Below are 19816 nucleotides of genomic sequence, written 5' to 3'. Positions count from 1 at the left end.
CTGGGGCACTCCACTGAAAGCCTCCTTCCTTGTTGACATTAGCAATATAGTGGCACAGAGGATAGAGCTCCAGGCCTGGAGTTAGAAGGGCTGAATTCAAATACAATTTACTTTCCTAGCTGTGTCACTCTAGGCAAGCCACTTAACCTCTGTTTGCCTCAATTTCCTTATCCTATATTATAAATAGTACCAACCTCACAGGGTTGTTGTGAGGATCAATGAAATAATTATAAAATGCTTACCATAATGCCTAGAACATAATAAATGCTTTACAAATGTTAGCTATTAGTATTATTATTAGCCATTTCTCCTTCAAATCTCAAATGAAGTGATATCATCTTTTAAAATTTGTGTTGGCTACTTATTCTTAATATAAATATCATTCCCTGGTGCTTCCCTTAATAAAAGGTGCTTCCTTGTGTCAAAGAAATATAGTTAAGCAAAACATGTCCATACTTTGGCCCTCATTCTTTTCATCTAACACAAAGGACAGAGGAATGGGTTACAATTAGTCCTCTGAAATCAAACACCAATGGCTTTTCAGGCAGCAATCGGTCTACATTTTTGAACACTACAAGGAGATTTATATCACCCACTGATGCTTTAAAACATAGGTTTTGAGCTCAAAAAAGGGTGTATTGTTAGAAGCAGGATTTCCTGGTTTTCTGCTACCTGAATATGCCTGAGGCAGCCAAGCATTATACTTAATGCTAAGGATTTCTTTTGACCTTTTACCAAATTAGTTAAACATATCTTAGGTTTTCATTTCTTTGCCCATGATTTTATGTCAGTGAATCAAGGGATCTTAGCAGCCATTTGGATAAAACAGGGTGGCCCCATGGCCTGCTGACCAAGAAGAGAAACTTTGGCAACAAGCTGCTGATTCTCCTCTGATAATCCTTGGACTTTAATTAAGGGAGTACAGAAGAAAATTAGAAGCATTTGTCAAGTCAATTTTTAAAAAAATGCATTTAGGCCTGCCACCACTTCATAAAAACTACTGTTCTTACAGCAGCGGGAATATATATATCCTGCTGAGATAAGTGTTTTAAAAAGACTTTTCTGGGAATGTCTAAAACTAGAGGAGTGAATGGAAAGGATTCATCTGCCTAACCAAGGTATAATTGTCCAAACAGTGAATTTCATCCCGACAGTTACCCCTGGAGACTGGCCCTGTGTACATCACACATTGCACCTAAATAAGGACAATTTCCATAGCAACTGAACCACTCATCAGAGAACTCTCCCTGTCACATACCATGGAGCAGAAGTATTCCTGTCCCTTTGTTACTAACAACAATCATACACATGTCACCAAAAAGTGTAGGACATGCCTGGATGGCTGGAAGATGCCTCCTCCTTTATCATTCCCATTTAGGTTTGAAAGTTTATTTACAAAAAACCCACAAAAGCCAAATGGGACTGGAGGGGGCCAAGCCAAAGTCATGTAAATCTTTCCTGCTTTTCTTCTAAATGTGCTCATTTCATTGCCACTGCTATTTCTACTGTGTTCAGTAACAGCAAAAATCTTGTGTCATGTTGAAGTTAGCATTCAAAATTTAACACAATTCCCAGACTGTTTCAATATAAATGTCTAGTGTAAATGGACAAGTTTATCAATTTCAGACTTCCCAGAACCATTCTCAATCTCAGACCAACTTCACAGAATCAAAAATAGATACACCAGATAGATAATAGATAGAAAGATAAACTTCTGGTCAGCCACCAGTGAAACAAAGCATTAGCCATGTTAATTCATGCTATAGTGTCTTTAATCATTCATTTTATTGTTTGTTCATTGGGTCCTTTGTTTACTTAGGGATAATATTGAAAATAAAGGCCAATCTCTATATATGGAGAGTTTATACAGAAAAATTTAGGTCAAACTATACAATAAGGATGACACATACTAGAGACTATTATATTGTTCTTTTCAGAGTTTCTAAATATATCAGAGTCACAGGGCTGTATCGGTAGGCATGTGATTATTATAACCTTTTGCCCAGACCAGGTGAGCTCATTTTTAATTTAGTAGCTATAAGCCCTTAAACTGGAAAGAAAAATGAATATAGAGTCAGAAGATTGGGCTTTGATTCCCAGAGATCTCCCATTTCCTACCTGTATGATCCTGAACAAGTTACTTAATCTGGACCTCAGATTATATGTATAATATTACATGTATATATAATCGTATATATATATGTGTGTGTATATATATTGTTCATATATGTATATATAAAATTATATGTATAATAAGGAAATGGGCCCATATAGCCTCTGAGATCCATTCAAGTTCTAAATCTCCAATCCCATGAGGCTAAATTTTGGCATATGTTTTACTTATTCATATTAGTAGAAATTACTCTGTGCCATGAGCCACTGAATCCATGTTCATTGTTGTGGAAGACTGATTAAGGAAGACATTCTGTTGAAATGGTAGGTGTGTGGGAAGATTTTTGTCCAATCCAGACCAAATCTTTTTGCCCTGAGCATCATTATTACATATTATTCTGTCCTGACCATATTATAATATATGAGAAACAATCTTATGGGGCAACACCTAGCAGGGAAGGAAAATGAAATAATTGAATACCTAGACCACAATTTTGAACTGTGTGGCTTAGTTGAAGATGGCTGAGAAATGCTTGGTCCAGATAGATTAGCCTGGTCTAAGAAATGGGTTTGTTTTTTTTTTTTTGTTTTTGTTTTTTGAGGAAAGATCTCAGGTGCAATTCCACCAAGTGCAGTTCCACCCATCCTCCAAAAACAACAAAAATAAATTAAGGGAAATTAAAAAAAAAAAACTTCACATAATTCTATGAAGAGACAGGAGGGACACTGGTAATTGCAATGGATATAGCCATTATTTCTATGAGCCAATAAAAGTTTATCAAGTTTCTAAGAATTTCCTTTCACAAGTCTTAAAAATAAGGTAACAAATTTGCCCTCAGCTAGTAAATAGGGACCAGTCAGAGTTGAGGTTAAAGACTATCATCAAAGAATGAATGTGATCTCCTCAGGTTAGTGATCTGGCTAGCAGTGTGAGTCTGTAGGTTTTTGCTGAAGGCGAGAATATAATTCCATAGAAGTTTAAATTTTCTCAAGCTTAAGATAGTAAAAGTTGGATGTTAGTTTTAAAATACATAAAAATCATTTAATGGAACAGGGAACCAAGTGAACTCATTTTGTGTAAGTTATTTACCTAAATTTTTATTAATCACTGAATGGGTACAGCCTCCATCAAACAGACCTGTTAACGACCTTAATCTTAAAAAGGCCAAAGTCTCCCACTGCATCCAGGGCCATCTCCAGTTGTCCTGATATATATCTGGTCACTGAACCCAGATGTTTCTGGAAGGGAAAGTGAGGCAGGTGACTTTGCACAGCCCCTCCTCTCTTACATCCAGTTCACCTGCATGCCATGGCATCCCCTCCCTGATGTTATGGTCCTCTTCGAGAATGAAGGACAAACAACAATAATTAATAAATTGATCAATAAATCTGTACTTTCCTCTGCTGAAAATCATTTGTCATGTGTCCAGCATATGGTGGTGGGGAAAAAGAAGAAACATGATTGTTCCTGTACCCGTACAATAAAGTGTTTATTCAATTTCTAGGAAAGAAATTTAAAAGATCATTCTCAGGAACAAAAGACTGGTACCAGTGAAAATGATTCAAAACTCGAGGAGCTTATTAATTTGGTAAGTCACTTAAGCATTTTACATTTTCCACTATGATCACTGTCACTTTTTTTATTCCCTCTTCTGAAGTTGATTTTTTTTTTATGAAGATTTACTTTTCTAAAAATAAACAAAATAAACCAACTTCACCAAATTAGAGATGCTGACACTTTTCTCCCTTCTTTGAAATGATAGTTATATTAGCTCTACAAAATCTGAATCACGGAAAAAAATTAGGTCAGGAAGAAATTCTAGTTTATTCAGTTATGAACATGGCCAAGGCCTGCTCTTATTTTCTTTTTCAACATTGTTTTCATACATAAAGAACTGGCATTTCAGTGATAAATGGGGCTTGTTTCTAATTGTCCATTAACAAATATCTTGTTCTAAGTCAGAGATTAATCTCTGACCTGGAAATGCATGGAAATCATTACAACTTGAATGTGTTAATATATGGTAAGCCTTAAAGCTTCATATAAATAAAATTATTTTTAATCATCATCATTATTTCAATTATTGTTTTAAAATGTACATTGGTATATTTTACCTTACCTTAACTTACCTACATTGGACTTTCTACCTTAGAAGATAGAATTTTGTATTTTTAAATAACTGCTGGTAATGGATTGATCTAGACACTGCACTAATGCTATCTTGTGGTCTGCAATAGTCTCTACACAATAAAATCTACTACCAGTAACTAATAAATAGTATTGAATTTATAGGGTGAATACTATAGCATCTCCTCCTAACATAACAAAAGTCCCTGGCAGAGAGATCTTAAAACAACATTGAGTGGTTTTAAATTTGAAAAATCAAATGTATAAATCTGTAACCAATGCCAGAATTTTGGAATGGTTCAAGAACATAAGAAACATATATAAAATACACTTCTAAACATTACCAAATGGAGAACAGCAATCTTTCCTAACTCTCCCAAAATTAGATTATTATGTTAACTATTTGAATAATATGCTTCAAACATGTTTATTTAAAATAACTAGGTAGAATGTGTCTCTTAAGATAGATTAAATATAATTTTCCCCAGTTAAACTGTAAGTTCCTTGAAGGTAGGGCCTATATATATAGCTTTTTTGCCATTCTCTATATAGCCTGTTTGTACATATTTGTTTGCATATTGTATCCCCGCAATAGATTGTGAGGAAAGATTGTCTTTTTGCCATTCTTTGTACCCATATGGCTTAGACAGTGCCTGGAACATAGTATGTGCTTTTAATGTTTTTATGACACTGGTTGATTTTTGCTTTTGTTCTTATATAGTCAGCATCCAGTGCATTTCCTAGAACTTAATAAGTGCCTATTAATTAATTAATGGTGAGATTTCTTATTTTTCTGATACATTTCTGATACATTTAATTTTTCTACATCTATTGATGTAGATCATGTATGAATCTAGAATTTGTTTGTAGAAAAATGATCATTTAATCTATGGGGGCTGACCACAGAGAGACTGTAGAAAAGAGGGCCCTTATCTCTTCTCAGAAAAGAACTATATTATGAGGACCATGCAGAGAGACCTTATTATAAATAATATTTCTGGATTTTTAAAGTTTGTTTGATAAGAAGGCAGTGTGGAGAACGACAGAAATGGAGACATTTTCTGGGCTCAAAGTCTGCTTCTGCCACTACTGGTATGGATGGGGCAGCTCATTTCCCTTCCCTGGGCCTGTTTCCTCCTCTGTTAATAGGAAAATCTGTAGATCAATGATGCCAAATTCAAATAGAAATGGATTCCTGCAGGCTGCACACTGACTTAGAAAACTAGAAATTCAACATTACCTATGCTCTATTGTATTTTAAATTATTTTGTTAAACATTTCTCAGTTACATTTTAATCTGGTTCACCTACCTGAAGAGGTTTTTTGGCAGCCATAGCTGTGCTCTGGATGACCTCTCCAGTCCCTTCCAGTTCTGTGATCCTAAGAAGAACAGTTGGGTATTAGGTTATTGGAGAGAAGCAGCGACAGACATTGCACTTAAGAACATGTGATTAGACTTGAGTTGGAAAGAGCCATCTGCATCCAGAAAGAGGAATATGGAGACTGAATGTGGATCACAGGATATTGTTTTCACCTTTGTTGTTTGTTTTCTTGTTTTTTTTCTTTCTTATTTTTTCCCCTTTTGACCTGATTTTTCTTCTGCAGCATGATAAATTTGGAAATTTTTAGAAGAATTGCACATGTTTAACCTCTTACATTACTTGCTCTCTAGGGGAGGGGTAAAGTGGGAAGGAAGGGAGAAAAATTTGGAACACAAGGTTTTGTAAGGGTGAATGTTGAAAACTATCTTTACATGTATTTTGAAAAAAAAACATTTCAAACAAATGTTTGAAAAACATTATAAAAATATGTGGTTGGTATTATCAATATTCCACTTAATATTTCACATCGTGGACTTAAAATAACACTTCCCAATACAAAAATCTAATTGCTAAATAGGTTAATTCCTCTGCTTACCTATTCCTTTATTCATTCTGAAATAGTAAAATGTTAAGGGTGTGTTTTCTTCTAACTTTCTATCTGTTTGTATGCTTTTCCACAGGAAAGGAAGCTCCAGATGGACTTGGCAGAAAAGAGGACTAGAATTGCTGGAGAACTCTTGAAAAGTGAGAGAAATTATGTTCAGATGCTGGAAACTGTGAGGGATGTCTATTTCACTCCACTGAAAGCAGCCCTGGCATCAAACAGAGCCATCCTAAGTTCCACCGACATCCAGATCATCTTCACTGATATATTGTGTATCTTAGATCTCAATAGGTATGTGTTAGATACCTACTACCAAAATATTGATTGTGCAGTGGAAAAGAACCCATGCTTCATTTCCCAAAACATAATCAGTAGTTGGGAGAAAAGGGGAGATCATGATTGATCTATGACCTAAGAACCTCAAATGAGAAAGGAACAAAGGCAAATTTGATAAGGCTCACAAACAATAATTGTCATTGAGCACCTTGTTATTCCAGAAAGGAGAATACAGTTATCCCTCCACATTACTGGGCTAAGGGGCATAATAATGCCCACAATCTGGAAAATCTGTATAAAAACTTTTGGCCCTCCCTTCATACAAGAGATATTTGAATTTTTTATTTTTCTTTTATCGATTGTTTACATACAGTACTTTATTTTTAAAAATTGAGTTGATATTATATGACATTATACATATATTTTATGCATTTTTGAATTTCCAAACATTGTATCATCTGCTGACCTTCGTATGTTGTCTGCAGTTTCTGCAAAATTCCCTCAAAAGTTCCCCTTTAATTTCTTATGCTGACCGGAGATATATTGAAACCATTATGGAGAAAGTCATAATGTGGGAGGGATAAATGCAATCATTTTCATTGAAGACAGAATAAAAAAGATTGATCTTGAGCTGCTTCTTGTGGGATCTACAAAAGAAATTTAGGAAATTCTTTCTCTGTGGCTGCTTAATTTAATATCCCTAAATATTTGAAGATGAAGGGCTGGAATTCCTGGTAAGGGGTGGTGCTGAGGACTTCTAAATGCAAACCTGTAGAATGAGTTCTGTGTGACAGTAAAAAGAAGGGCCCTTAGAATTGCAGGAGAATCTTCCTCCTCCTGAGATCAGGGGCTGCCCCTCTCTGCTTTTTTGCAACACTTTTGGAAGTCAGAGTCAAAGCCAAGAAAAAAAAAATTAGCCATAAATCTTAAATAAAGATTAAAATTGTAAAATTAGATAAAATGTCAATGTCTTAACCAGCGGACAGAGATTTATATTTCTTGGTTATAGTTCACCTATTATGTATGTCTCACATTACAGACATTTTCTAGGAGAACTGACAAAGAGACTCCAAGAATGGGGTCCAGCACAATGCTTTGGAGAAATATTCACAAAGTTTGGGCTTCAGTTGAAAACATATACCAACTTCTTCAACAACTACCCTATTGTTTTGAAAACAATTGAAAAGGTACCAAAGACTGAGAAATTGCCATATTACCAAATGAGAAAACATATGTAAAATGCTTTGCAAACCATGTGAATATGATTATTATTGTAATCAAGTTGTTATAGCGTTCACAAGGGTTCTTCTGAGTTAAAAAGAGAAACTTTAACTTTGATTCTTTGAATTAAAGATCACTAATAGAAAAGAATTCCCTTCTCTTTTCCCAAAGTAAAAACTTGTATCTTTATATCCCATATATACATATTATACATATCTATCTATGTACCTATGCACATCTATCTATATCTGGGTATTTAGGCAAAACAGCACCCATGGAAACTTGATTATGGGTCAAATTAAAAACTTAGCAGTTTAAGGTGGGTGAAAAAAAATTAGTCAAAGGGCAAAAGCCTTGGGCTTTTCTCAAGGATCTCATTGTGTTTTCTAATACTTTCATTTTGGGAACTAATTTGTCAACTTTTGATTAATTAGATTGGGATCTTGATATTATGATAATTATGATCATAATTTCAATCTGAGGCTGACGATGGATATTGTTATTATCAAACTGTTTTGTGTTCTAACAATACTTCCTATTTGACCAAGCATTTTCACATTTGTCATCTTATTTGACCTTCACAATGAAACTTTGAGACAAATAAAGCAAATTTCATTGATATTTTAAAAGTGAGGCACTGAGACTAGAGGAAGTTAAGCAATCTGTTAGTTAATGATGAAACCTGCACTAGAATCCAACTTGATCAGTTACTTGGTGAAAATTTTGTGTGAAAAGTGCAGTTGAACCCACTTATGATAATATTGGAGCATAATTCTAACATTTATTAAAATAGAAACTCTCTATTTACACTTAAAGCTTACAAAGCTGCTTTCCCTCATAACTACTCATCCCACTTTTCAGATAAGAAGACTGTGATTCAGAAAGAATAAATGCTTACATAATTTGGAAGCGTATATGTTATAGGAAACTTTCTTTATATATTGTTTTTTGGATGGGCTTGGCCCTGTGGTGTATATGAACCTATGAACCCATTATAGTAGAGTTCCAGTATATACTGGTTTTCATTAGTTTGGGTGCCTTTTCTCTTTTCTTTTCTTTTCTTTTTGGGGTGAGGCAATTGGGGTTAAGTGATTGCCCAGGGTCACACAACTAGTCAGATCCTCCTGACAAAAGGACCAGTGCTCTATGCACCGCTCCATCTAGCTGCTCCTCATTAGATTTGGATAGAAATATTATATACACATGGAAGAGAGGTTGTAGTATTATGTACCAAAGTTGTAATAAAAAAAAAATTAAGTTGTGTAATTCTCATTTTTCAGTGTAGAGAAATGATTCCATCATTCCGGGCATTTTTGAAGAGGCAGGACAAGACCATTGTTACAAGAATGCTGAAGTGAGTTCAGAGGTGGAGCTAAATTACTATGGCAATAGCAAGAAAGAGGGAGCGAGTCCATTGGGTTTTCCAAGTTGTTTAGATTTGTCCTATGTTATCTGTAGACTGCAGGAGCTGCTCTTATACCCATCTAGAAGATTTGAGGAATACATAAACATTCTGTATGGTCTGAGACTTCACACACCTTCAGAGCATGTTGACCGTGCAGATCTGACTATTGCAATCAAGCAAATGAAAAGATACATGGATTATATAAATCAGGTTGGTTGATGCATGTGATCCTGTATTTTATGTAATTATGGCAGCTAGATCTTGTCCAAATTAACTTAAAGATATTTTGACCAAGATTTGACTTCCCATGCAACTTTTTATTTAAATGTCAACATTTTCAAAAACATTCTCTTTAATAATACCTGTTAATCCTATTTAACATGTATAGGACTGCTTGCCATCTGGTGGAGGGGGGTGGAGGAAGGGGAAAAATTGGAACAGAAGTGAGTGCAAGGGATAATGTTGTAAAAAATTAACCTGGCATGGGTTCTGTCAATAAAAAGTTATTTTTTAAAAATACCTATTAATTGATTTCGGATCTCTAAAGCTAACAATGCTGTGGCAAAATAATTCAAACTATGTAATTCAAAATCTGATCCTCGCTCCAATGCCCATTAATTGGGGAATGGCTGAACAAATTGTGGTATATGAATGTAAGGGAATACTATTTTGCCATAAAAAATGATAAGCAGGCAGATGTTAGAAAAAACCTGGATTTATATGAACTGATGATAAGTAAAGTGAGCAGAACCAGGAGAACGCTGTACATAGTAACAGCAACATTGTACAATAATCACTTTTGACAGACTTAGCTCTTCTCAGCAATACAATATTCTAAGACAATTCCAAGACTTATGATAAGAAATCCACATCCACAAATAATCCACATCTAGAAAAAGAACTATGGAGTCTGAATGTAGATAGAAGCATACTATTTTCACTTTTTTTTTTCTTTTTCGTGATGTTTCCCTTTTGTACTGATTGTTTCACAACTAATGTGGGGAGAAAATCCTCCTTTTCCCTTCTCCCCCCAAAATCAGTTAGGAACTAATGTGTTAAATTGAATTTCAATAGATTCTTGATTAACCAATAAGCTTTTAGAATGACAAAGTTTAATTTTCTGTTTAAATGAGAGTTACAAAATCCTCTTCCTTCTCTGGGGGATATTACTGGAACTTATTCAAATGTATTACCTGATCTTTCTGCCTGATTCATTGAAGTTTACTAATTCAGAATCTTCCAGTAGCTCTTGGGTATTATTCACTTATTCATTAATTCAATAAACATTTAATTACCAGTTATGTAATGCATTCTAGTAGGCTATAGGAATACAAAGATGAAAAATAAGTTTCTGCCCTTGAGGAGTTAACAATGATCATTTATCATAATTTGAGTGCTGCATTTGTATAAGGCATAAAAGACTCGATTCAATGTGTACAAGTGCTAGGATATGCTTAGGAAACTGTTTTATTCTGGTTGAGATTTTTCAAGTATTGTCCTAGATACTGTAAAAAGCATCTTGAATCTTCTTTCCCTCACAAATACCAAAGTTTACAATTTATTCCGTTGTTTAAAATGAAACTTTGTTTTCTAGTTGAAGCAAAATGTCAACAGGAAAAATCAGTTGTCAGACATAGAAAGAAGTGTCTGTGGATGCCCCGTAAGTACTCCAGTGCATTTACTCTTGTGTCCATGGCTACTTATGCTTCTAGTAGCTTATAGACTTACTGCCCAGAAGTAATTCAGGGAAAGGGCAGAAATCCTCATCAGAGCTCAGGCTTATACTGCAATCAGGTTTTTGCTTGCGGATGCCCCTCCACATTTCCCTCCTCTCCAGTAGAGGATTCTTCGCACAGTAAATATTCCGAAAATATTAATGGGCTGGACTTTTAATGATTTTAATTGAATTTTGTCATTTGTATGGGATGGGGGAAAGTTTTTACATCTGGTTGGGCAAGGAAAAGGAATTATAGAGAAAGGGAGGGAAATGTCTCATTTTTAGAACCCAAATTGGTCAGAACAATTTCCAACATTGCCACTTCAGCAAGATTCTCTCTGTTGTATATGTTAGGGGTTTTATTCCTTAACCTAAATAACTACATCCTATAAATTTTCCTCAAGAATTCTCCCCAAACTGCTTTTTTTCTCATTCTGATCCAGTCTGGCTTTTAAAGGGATATAGATACTGGATCTGTGATGTCATTGATAAGAAACTCCCAGATAAGGAGTTCTTTTTCCTAGTTCAGGTCAGCACTTTCCTTCAATTTATAATCTTACACACTTGCCTAGAGAACACTAAGAAATTGAATGTTCATCCAGAATCACCCAGCTATTTATACATCAGACATGATTTCTGACTCTCCAAGATGGCATTCTGCTTCTCTCTGCCTTTTCAATTCCCCTTCCAAAAGCTATTCAATAAATTTAAAATAGAAATTAACTTCCCCCAATACATTTTAAGTTGCATACCTTTAGGATAAATCTAAGGTATGTTTAAATAATTTGGTTTCAAAGTTGAACTAAGCAACAGTTGAACTAAGCAACAAACTAGCAGTTGTATAATTATTTGAGAAGTTAAGTGGTTTATAGAATGGGACTACAATAAAAAATTTCATATTAAAAAGCTGCTGACATTTTTATCTATCATCTCAACTCTAAACATAGTGCTTGCTATACAGATATTTTATAAAAATGCTTAGATGTCTGCTCTGATTTGAATTTTGCATTTAAATTCACAGACTCTCTCAGAAGGCAACAGATTCCTAATTAGGGTACAAAATGTGGCCCAGCTTCGTTACATCAATGAAGAAATCAGCCTCTCATTAAGGTAAAAAAAAGAACATAACAAAACACAGGCATAGCCCTGACATAATTCAGTGGGAATTCTTCAGTGTTTTTATAGTCTCTTCATTTTTTAAAAAACATTTTTATTTAAAATTTTGAGTTCCAAATTTTTTCTCCTTCTCTTTGCTCAGCCTTCCCTGAGATGGGAAGTAATCAGATATGGGTTATACATGTGCAATTATTTAAAACATTTCCATATTAGTCATTTTGTATAAGACTTGAGTAAAAGGAAAAAAAAAGTAAAAAATGGCATGCTTCAGTCTGTATTTAATATTAATTCATTTAATATAATTTAATTTAAAGAATGTTCTTTCCTGGAGAACAACAGTATGCTTCATCATTAGTTTGGGACTGTGTCTTGATCACTGTATTGTTGAGGATAGCTAAACCATTTAGAGTTCATAGAACAATGTGCTGTTACTATGTATACCATTCTACTGTTTCTTTACTATACATCATATATAAATCAGTTCATATGAGTCTTTCTGAAATCATCTTGCTTGTCATTTCTTATGGCACAATAACATTCCCTTACATATATATCATAGTTTGTTTAACCACTCTCCAATTAATGGGCATTCCTTGGATTTCTAATTCTTAGCTATCAAGCACAGATGCTTTTTTGTACAAATTTTTGGATCTTTGAGATACAGACCTAGCAATGTTGTGTGTATGCTTGTATCCCTAGAGGAATCTAGGTAGCTCTATGAGAAACATTAACAAAACAACAAAAGGTACCATATAGACTATTAAATGATTAATTGTATTACTTCACAGAAGACATTTGATATCTGTGTTCCAAGTTTCCTTATTTTGAAAATAACAATGACACAATCTCACAAAATTTTCTCCTCAGTCCTACCAACCTTCTAGGCCTTTACAAATTATTTTTTCAATTGATGTTCTTATCACTGCTTGTTTTCAAGCATTTTCATCTAAAAAATTTCAATTTTATATTCATTGACAATTGGGATCATGAATTTCTAGCTTTAACTGTAATTTATAAAATACTTAATTTAATTGTACACAACCCAGTGAGATGGGTGATTTAAGTACTGACCCCACTTAAGGAAGCTGAACTTCAGAGATATTGTGACTGGTTCAAGGTCTTACAACCACTGAGTAATGGAGCCACGACAAAGCCAGGTCTTCTGATTTAGCAAACTTTTATAAAAGTTTGAAAATCCAAGGCACTTACACAATTTTTAAAATTTTTTTTTAAAAAATCCCTGAACTCAGGAGGACCTGAGTTCAAATCTGATCTTAGATACTTAACACTTCCTAGTGTGTGATCCTGGGCAAGTCACTTAACCCCAATTGCCTCAACCAAAAAAAAAAAAAGAAAAAAATCCTACTGTGTTGCCTTTCTTGATGGAAAAGTATTATAAAATATGTTAATTCAGCAGTTCAAACTAGTTTACAAGGACCTTCCTGATAACTCTTGTATCTGACAGATACAAGAGAATAAGTAATAATCAGAAAACAAAAACATTCAAATGGTCTGCAGTTAAAACAAAGATATTATACTAGCTAATTAAAAAAAAAAAGGATCCAGCAATAAAAGAATCAAGCCAAATACATGCTCTTATTTTCTCCCATTTCCACACAGGCTCTATGAACACATCTATGACCTCAGTCTTTTCCTCTTCAATGATGCACTTCTTGTTTCTCGTCGGACTATAGTGCACACCCCATTTGAAAGGACTACTGAGACAACTTATCAGTTTCTAGCACTGGAAGTCCTTCACCAGCTGCTAATAGAAGACATCCCAGACTCCAAATGTATGTCCATACTTTTCTTGAATTGGGTAGATTTAGGATGCTGCAGAATTGTAGAATTCATAAAGTAGCACAGTAGTAATAAAATACAGAAATAAAATTTTCATATACCACTTTGAAATCAACAGTTCTCAAAAAATTAGAATTCAAGTAGCTATATATTAAATGAATTCTAAATTATCTTCAGGACAAATGGTAAAGGAAGAGAAATGTTGGGTATAGTCAGAATTACCTGGTATCTGAAAAAGCAGACTTTGAAAAAAAAAAAATGAGAAAAAGGAAAAGCATACTATTCCTTTGCCCTAAAATTCAGATTAATATGGCTCAAGAGGAATGAAGAGTTCCAAGAAACTAAATTCTGATAATTCAATGATGACAGAATCCAAATGAAGAAGAAAAATGAGGGTGGCAATCTAAAGAAACCTCTATGACCAAAGAGGGATAGAAAAGGGATTATAGAATAAAAGAACTGTTTCAAAGAGGCATATACAATCAAGTTCTAATTACAAGTGACTCAAAATTGTGACAAATGAGATCTGGTCAGAATAACTGAGCTCAAAGACTGACTGACCAATTAAATAAATAAATGGATAAACAAACAAACAAATAAATAATGCTTAATTAGAAAAGGCCATGTTTAAACAGGAAGAAATTTTGAATCCTCATAGTGCTCCTTACTACCAAATCTTGAAAAAGCCCAACATTTCTGGATCTGTTTCTTCAGTCAAAATGAAGGGGTTTGATTATGACTTCTAAAGTGAATTCTCTCTCTAAAGCTGTTTTCATATAATGACTTGACTCAATTGAAAAACTTGAGAATTTTAGTTGATAAAAACAGTGAATCAACAGGATGATTATCTGCCTAAGAAATACCATCTTCAGTCCCATTAATAAAGATCTAACATCCAGATTAAGGAAAATAATAGACCCAGTCTGCATTAGTCAGACTTCAGCCTGGAGACTTATGGTTGATTCCAAGCACTACTAAGACACATTTTGACCATCAGGATTCACATGACAGAAGAGAATGATGGTGGTAACAGAGCTAAAAAAGTGTGTATGATGGCTAATCACCTGGTGGTGGTGAAAAAGTTAACAGAAAATATTACCACAAAATTTCCTAAATGTACCCACTTATGATATCTTATTGGCAGTTTATCAGGCATTTATAGGATTTGCCATCTATGTATTCACTAGGAAATTAACCTTTTATTCACAAATATGATGTAGACACAATTCTCTGAAAAAGGATTCTTTGTAAATTAACCTATACTTTAAAAAAAATGCTCATTACAATTTCCTGTCTAAGACAAATGAAATCTTTTTCTTGATTGTATTGTTTGGATCCTGAAGCATGTCTATATTTTTTTCTAAATCTGGAGAAAATATGCTATAATCTATTTGAAATCAGATTAAATGTTTTTTAAAATGCTAATAATTAGTAATCAAGCTAAATTCTATAATTATTTATAAATATCTTTACATGCTAGCCCTGAAATCTTTGGAGTTCTACTGGCAGAAATCAATTAATACAGTAAACTTTTCTGTTGTTTCAGTTATCAAGAATGCATTTGTTCTACATGGCCCAAAATGTCAGTGGATTTGTTCAACAGAAAATGAGGATAAACTGGTATGGTTGTCAGTGTTGCAGAGTACAATCAGAAGCAGTATTGAGAAGTATGATTAGACTTTAAAGGAAAAAACCAAGGGAACTCATTAGTTGTTTTAAGGTTCCAGGTTAAATGTCTAAGAGCTAATATTAAAGGAACTTTCGCATTGGATGGAAGGTTAACTAGGATGGCACCTTTCCAACTCCAAATGATATAATATTGTAATCTATACTCAACCATTTATTAACAGGAATAATTAAGCCCAACAGTTTGGATCCCTCCCTTTGGTAACTGATTTTAATACTGTTAATGTGCTCTAATGAGTAACAAAATCAGGAGGAAATATTGCATATGAGCATGCAAGAATACACACATATACACATAATGTAGGGAAAAAAAAGTGAATTCAAAAGACCTTAGATTAACCTCTTCCACTTGCTACTTGTCAGGACCTGTAAAATTCAAGACACTGGACTAGGTCATCTCTAAAGTCTCTTCTAGCTTTAATGGTCTGATTTTTGAAGATGGTCAAGTCTTTCAAGATCTTCATTATTTGTCAGGCACATCCCCTCTTAAATTTTTCTCAAGATAATAGATTAAGAATATTCAGAAGTCTAGGTAATGGAAAAACTTATTTCTTGAAGAACTGGGAATTTTTAAATTATAGGCCTAAATATCATAAGAATTTGGTATATAATGCGTTACCTTAAAAAGGCTGGGATTCAGAAAGATTAAAATGCAAAGGGGCTACACAAACAGCCTTTTGAGACAGAAAGCCCACTTGGAAGAAATCATTTAACCTTTTTGTGTCTTGCTTTGGTAAAAAGATATATCCTCACTGGGAGTTCCCTAGAAAGAAGAAATCAAAGATTTGGGCTGGAGAGACTAGGTTGATTTCCAAAAATCACTTAAATATATTTCAGACATTTTATTTTCATTACATAGTTCTGCCTGAAATATCTTCTTCCTGTCTTATTTTCTTTCAACAGAAAACTTTTAAAATTCCTAAATATGAAATTTAGCCAAATGTAACTGTTAACATTTAAGTTGGATAAAAGAAAATGAAACTAAATAATCTTTAAAACAGGTTACCACTAAACTAAGTAGATCTTTGTAATATTCTGAGTGAAGTATACTAAGAAATTTTAACTGGGATAGCTATTTAGAAACTGAAGCAATAAAATGTAGAAGCTTCACTAACTGAACACTGATTAAATATAACATTTCTAAGGGCTACTTTCATGACCTTTTTGCTTCCTAAGACAGTAATAATGTATATAGGAGTGAGCGAGTGTGAGTGAGTGTGTGTGTTGTATATGTGTGCGCTGAAGTCATACAGAAGACTGGACACCTGGTTTTCTCCTAAATGGCAGAAATAATATATCACTTTATGATGCAGAAAACCATCATTTTACAAAGGTTTTAAATCCTAGTTAAGAAAGGAACAAAAATGAAAATATTGTGCTGTTTTATTGGTGTAAAAAAAATCACACAATTGCTAGTTCTGATTCTGCTGAGATACATCCATGCAGTTTAACATCTATGATCCCACAGCCAGAATAAGCCATTAAATAGATTATCTGCTGTTAGTCAGCAATTAAAGCAAATTTACATGAGATCAAAAGGTATGTATCATACAATATACAACAAATCCTAATACAGTACATCAACCTGAATAGTAGGATACACTCAAGGAACTCTGTTAATGGTGTAAAGCCTGTCTATATGCCCAAAGAATAAGGCTAGTGACAAGATGACAGACAATAACCCAGAAATCCTAAGTAATTTTTGTTGGAATTAAAATCCATAGAGGTATTGACACACAATATATGACAATCTGTTACAGTAAAGACTGGTGGACATGAATTATTAAAAGATAAAAGTGTGTGGAACATGCAGATAGAAATGATGGTTGTGGAGAAAATTTAATCTCTCTTAGGGATAAAATTTCCCCTTTCCCCTTTTTTCTCCGCAGAAGAGACTTGAGAAAAGAAAGGACCACTAGGTTTCATCATAGTTGTTTGCATGAATTCTGATAAATCAAAAAAGCGTGGAAAACATGACAGATGACTTTTGACTATACTTCATAAGGTTATTAAGAAAGTAGGAAATATGACAACTTGATTGATATGGCAAGGCAGCCTGCAAAGACTCTGTGGCACCCTGGATGATTTGGTTTATTGCAAAGAGACAGGCTGCTTTTCCTGTACCTAGTAGGTAGGCAGAGAATGCTTTGCCTACTACAGTACTGACAATTTTAAAGACTATGAAGGAAGTTTGTTTTAATGATCTACTTTCAGACAGTGAATATGAAAAGAATGGAACTCAAAGAGTAACAACTCTACGAGAGTCATTACACTTTACTGTTTTTTCTTTTCTACAAAGACATTTCTGTGGACAGTGCTTGACATGCAGCTGAGAAGCCCATTATGTACATAAATTCCAGTTTAAAGTTTTGGCCACTTAAACATAATACAATAGACCAATATCGTATACTCCTTATGTTGGGGGTCAGCAAGGATCGGGAGTGGCAACAAATACAACATTCTTTCCAGAAAAAGGTCATCTTGGCCCTCTTTATTATTGAAATTAAAAAAAAAAAACAAACAAAAAACTTAAATACAATGGTGAACATACAGGACAAAACAAACAACCACAAATTTTAACATGAAGAGAGAGCAGTGAGCTAAATGGTCTTCAAACTGGCTTAGAGAGAGCCTGATACCCCATTAAAAATGAATATGTTCACAGTTAACGGCAATTGGCTTAAAGGTGAGAGAATGGCCGAAGCTGTTCCAGTTGAACTTCCAGGGAAATTCTCTCTTCAAGAACATCCTAAAAAAAGATTAAAAGGTGTAATAGTGACATATACAGAAATATTTCAATTAACGGATTTCTTTAAAACTCCAAGATGACCTGCTTTAAATGATTACTTACTTTACATAATAAATTATATAAGAATTTTTTAAAAAGAGTTCCCTGTGTTTATTTAATTAAAATTAGGGTTTATGTAACTTTTTTTTTTGCATATAAAAATTCATTACCTAAAGCAGGGTACACATCTACATTAAAAATAAAAGGGAGAGAATTGTTCAATTAAAAACTAATACTAATGAAATCATGTATAAAAACTTTCAAAGCAGAAATCTTGTCAATTTAGTTTCCTTTTCAACTAATCAAACCTGGCTATATTTCACTTTCTTGAAAGTGTCACATTTTTATATAAAAATTGGAATTTTATTCTTTCCCATATTGGAATCACTGTTGGTTCTTTATACTAACTAGTCCTATCAGAAGGTCACCAAATTTTGTTACTTTACTCTATACATTACACAGATGGTATGTTTGGCTTGCTTTTTCTCACATTTTAAATCACATAAATCTATATCAAATTTTTGTCTGAACTACTCATAGATTGCAATAGCAGTTTGTCTTTTAGTCTACTATTAAAATACTGGAAGCAGGGTATGTATAGTGGATAATGAGGTGAGCCTTGGAGCTTAGGAAAATTAAGTTCCATTGTTCTCTTTGACACAACTAGACAAATGATTTCATGTTCCAGGCAACTCTCCAATGCTGAGATGTAGATAAGCTGGAGCGGGGAGTTTCTACAGGGGAGTTCCCTATCCCAATTAACATCACAGGGATCTAAAAAAACAAATATTAATTTATCCACATCTTTTGGATCCCAAAAGGACAATATTCCTTTTTTCAGTCTTCTTTGTAGTAAGTAGTTTGACTAAAGTATATATACTTGGCTCCCTAAGTATTCCACTTCCTGTCTCCATTCTTTTGACAGGCTGTTCCAGAAATCTGAAATTTAATCTGAAATTTTTGTCCTCTTTCACCTCTGGTGCTAAGATTCTCTAGCTTTTTCAAAGTTTAATAACTAAAGTGCCACGACCACCTATGGGAAATTTTTCTGTTTCCTTATTTGTTAGGACTCCTTCCCTTCTCGAATGATCTTATATTTATATTTGTATATGGGGTATCTCCATAGTAAAATATAAGCTCCTTAATAAAAGGACTTTTGCTTTTACTTTATATCCCCAAGCCCTAGCATATAGTACCTGGCATATAAAAGTTGATTAATAATTGTTCTAAGTGCTGTGAAAGATTTCAAATCTTATAAAAGTATTTTAAAAATACAAAGTTTCCCCCTTAGAAGGTAAAATACCACTGTGCTACATTTTTTGGACTTATAGTTAGTTACAAGCCTAGAAAATGCCATTACCTTTAATTGTTGCTGCAATTCACTATTCAATCTGGCCAAAACTGTATTGGTTTCCTTATTCCGTCTAATTGATGCCTGAATAGCTTTCTTATCCTTCCCAACTGATCTGAGAAGATAAAAGTGAAAAAAAAAAAATATATAGTCCATTTCTTAACTTTGAATTCTCTTTATTCCTAGTAACTCTATTCTATTCCTTTCACATACAGATTTTAAGAAGAAATTCTGGGCTATTTTCTAGCAATTCAAGTCATATCTATTCATATTCTAGAACATAAAAACTA

The 19816-nt window shown here is 33.8% G+C and overlaps 2 protein-coding genes across 10 annotated transcripts in view; one reads left to right on the top strand and one right to left on the bottom strand.

The window, feature by feature from the left end:
- Positions 1–16533, top strand: part of ECT2L (epithelial cell transforming 2 like) — an 85153-nt gene extending 68620 nt beyond the window's left edge. The window contains exons 12-20 of the mRNA XM_031964194.1: positions 3618–3701; positions 6243–6457; positions 7482–7629; positions 8944–9017; positions 9122–9278; positions 10663–10728; positions 11807–11895; positions 13522–13694; positions 15248–16533. Coding sequence (XP_031820054.1) covers positions 3618–3701; positions 6243–6457; positions 7482–7629; positions 8944–9017; positions 9122–9278; positions 10663–10728; positions 11807–11895; positions 13522–13694; positions 15248–15378 — 1137 coding nt within the window. The 3' untranslated portion in view covers positions 15379–16533. The remainder of the gene's footprint in view (positions 1–3617; positions 3702–6242; positions 6458–7481; positions 7630–8943; positions 9018–9121; positions 9279–10662; positions 10729–11806; positions 11896–13521; positions 13695–15247) is intronic.
- Positions 16534–16752: 219 nt separating this feature from the next.
- REPS1 (RALBP1 associated Eps domain containing 1) overlaps positions 16753–19816 on the bottom strand; it is an 84131-nt gene continuing 81067 nt past the window's right edge. For all 9 annotated transcript variants that reach the window (XM_023503231.2, XM_003769497.4, XM_023503233.2 and 6 more), the window contains 2 exons: positions 19536–19641; positions 16753–18136 (listed from right to left, as the gene is read on the bottom strand). In XM_023503231.2, the coding sequence (XP_023358999.1) occupies positions 18068–18136; positions 19536–19641 (175 nt within the window). In that variant the 3' untranslated portion in view covers positions 16753–18067. The remainder of the gene's footprint in view (positions 18137–19535; positions 19642–19816) is intronic.

The sequence above is a fragment of the Sarcophilus harrisii genome, chromosome 4, assembly GCF_902635505.1.
Source record: "Sarcophilus harrisii chromosome 4, mSarHar1.11, whole genome shotgun sequence".
Classification (NCBI taxonomy): domain Eukaryota; kingdom Metazoa; phylum Chordata; class Mammalia; order Dasyuromorphia; family Dasyuridae; genus Sarcophilus; species Sarcophilus harrisii.
The sequence above is the reverse complement of the archived record's forward strand: the minus strand, read 5'-3'. Positions and strand labels throughout refer to the sequence as shown.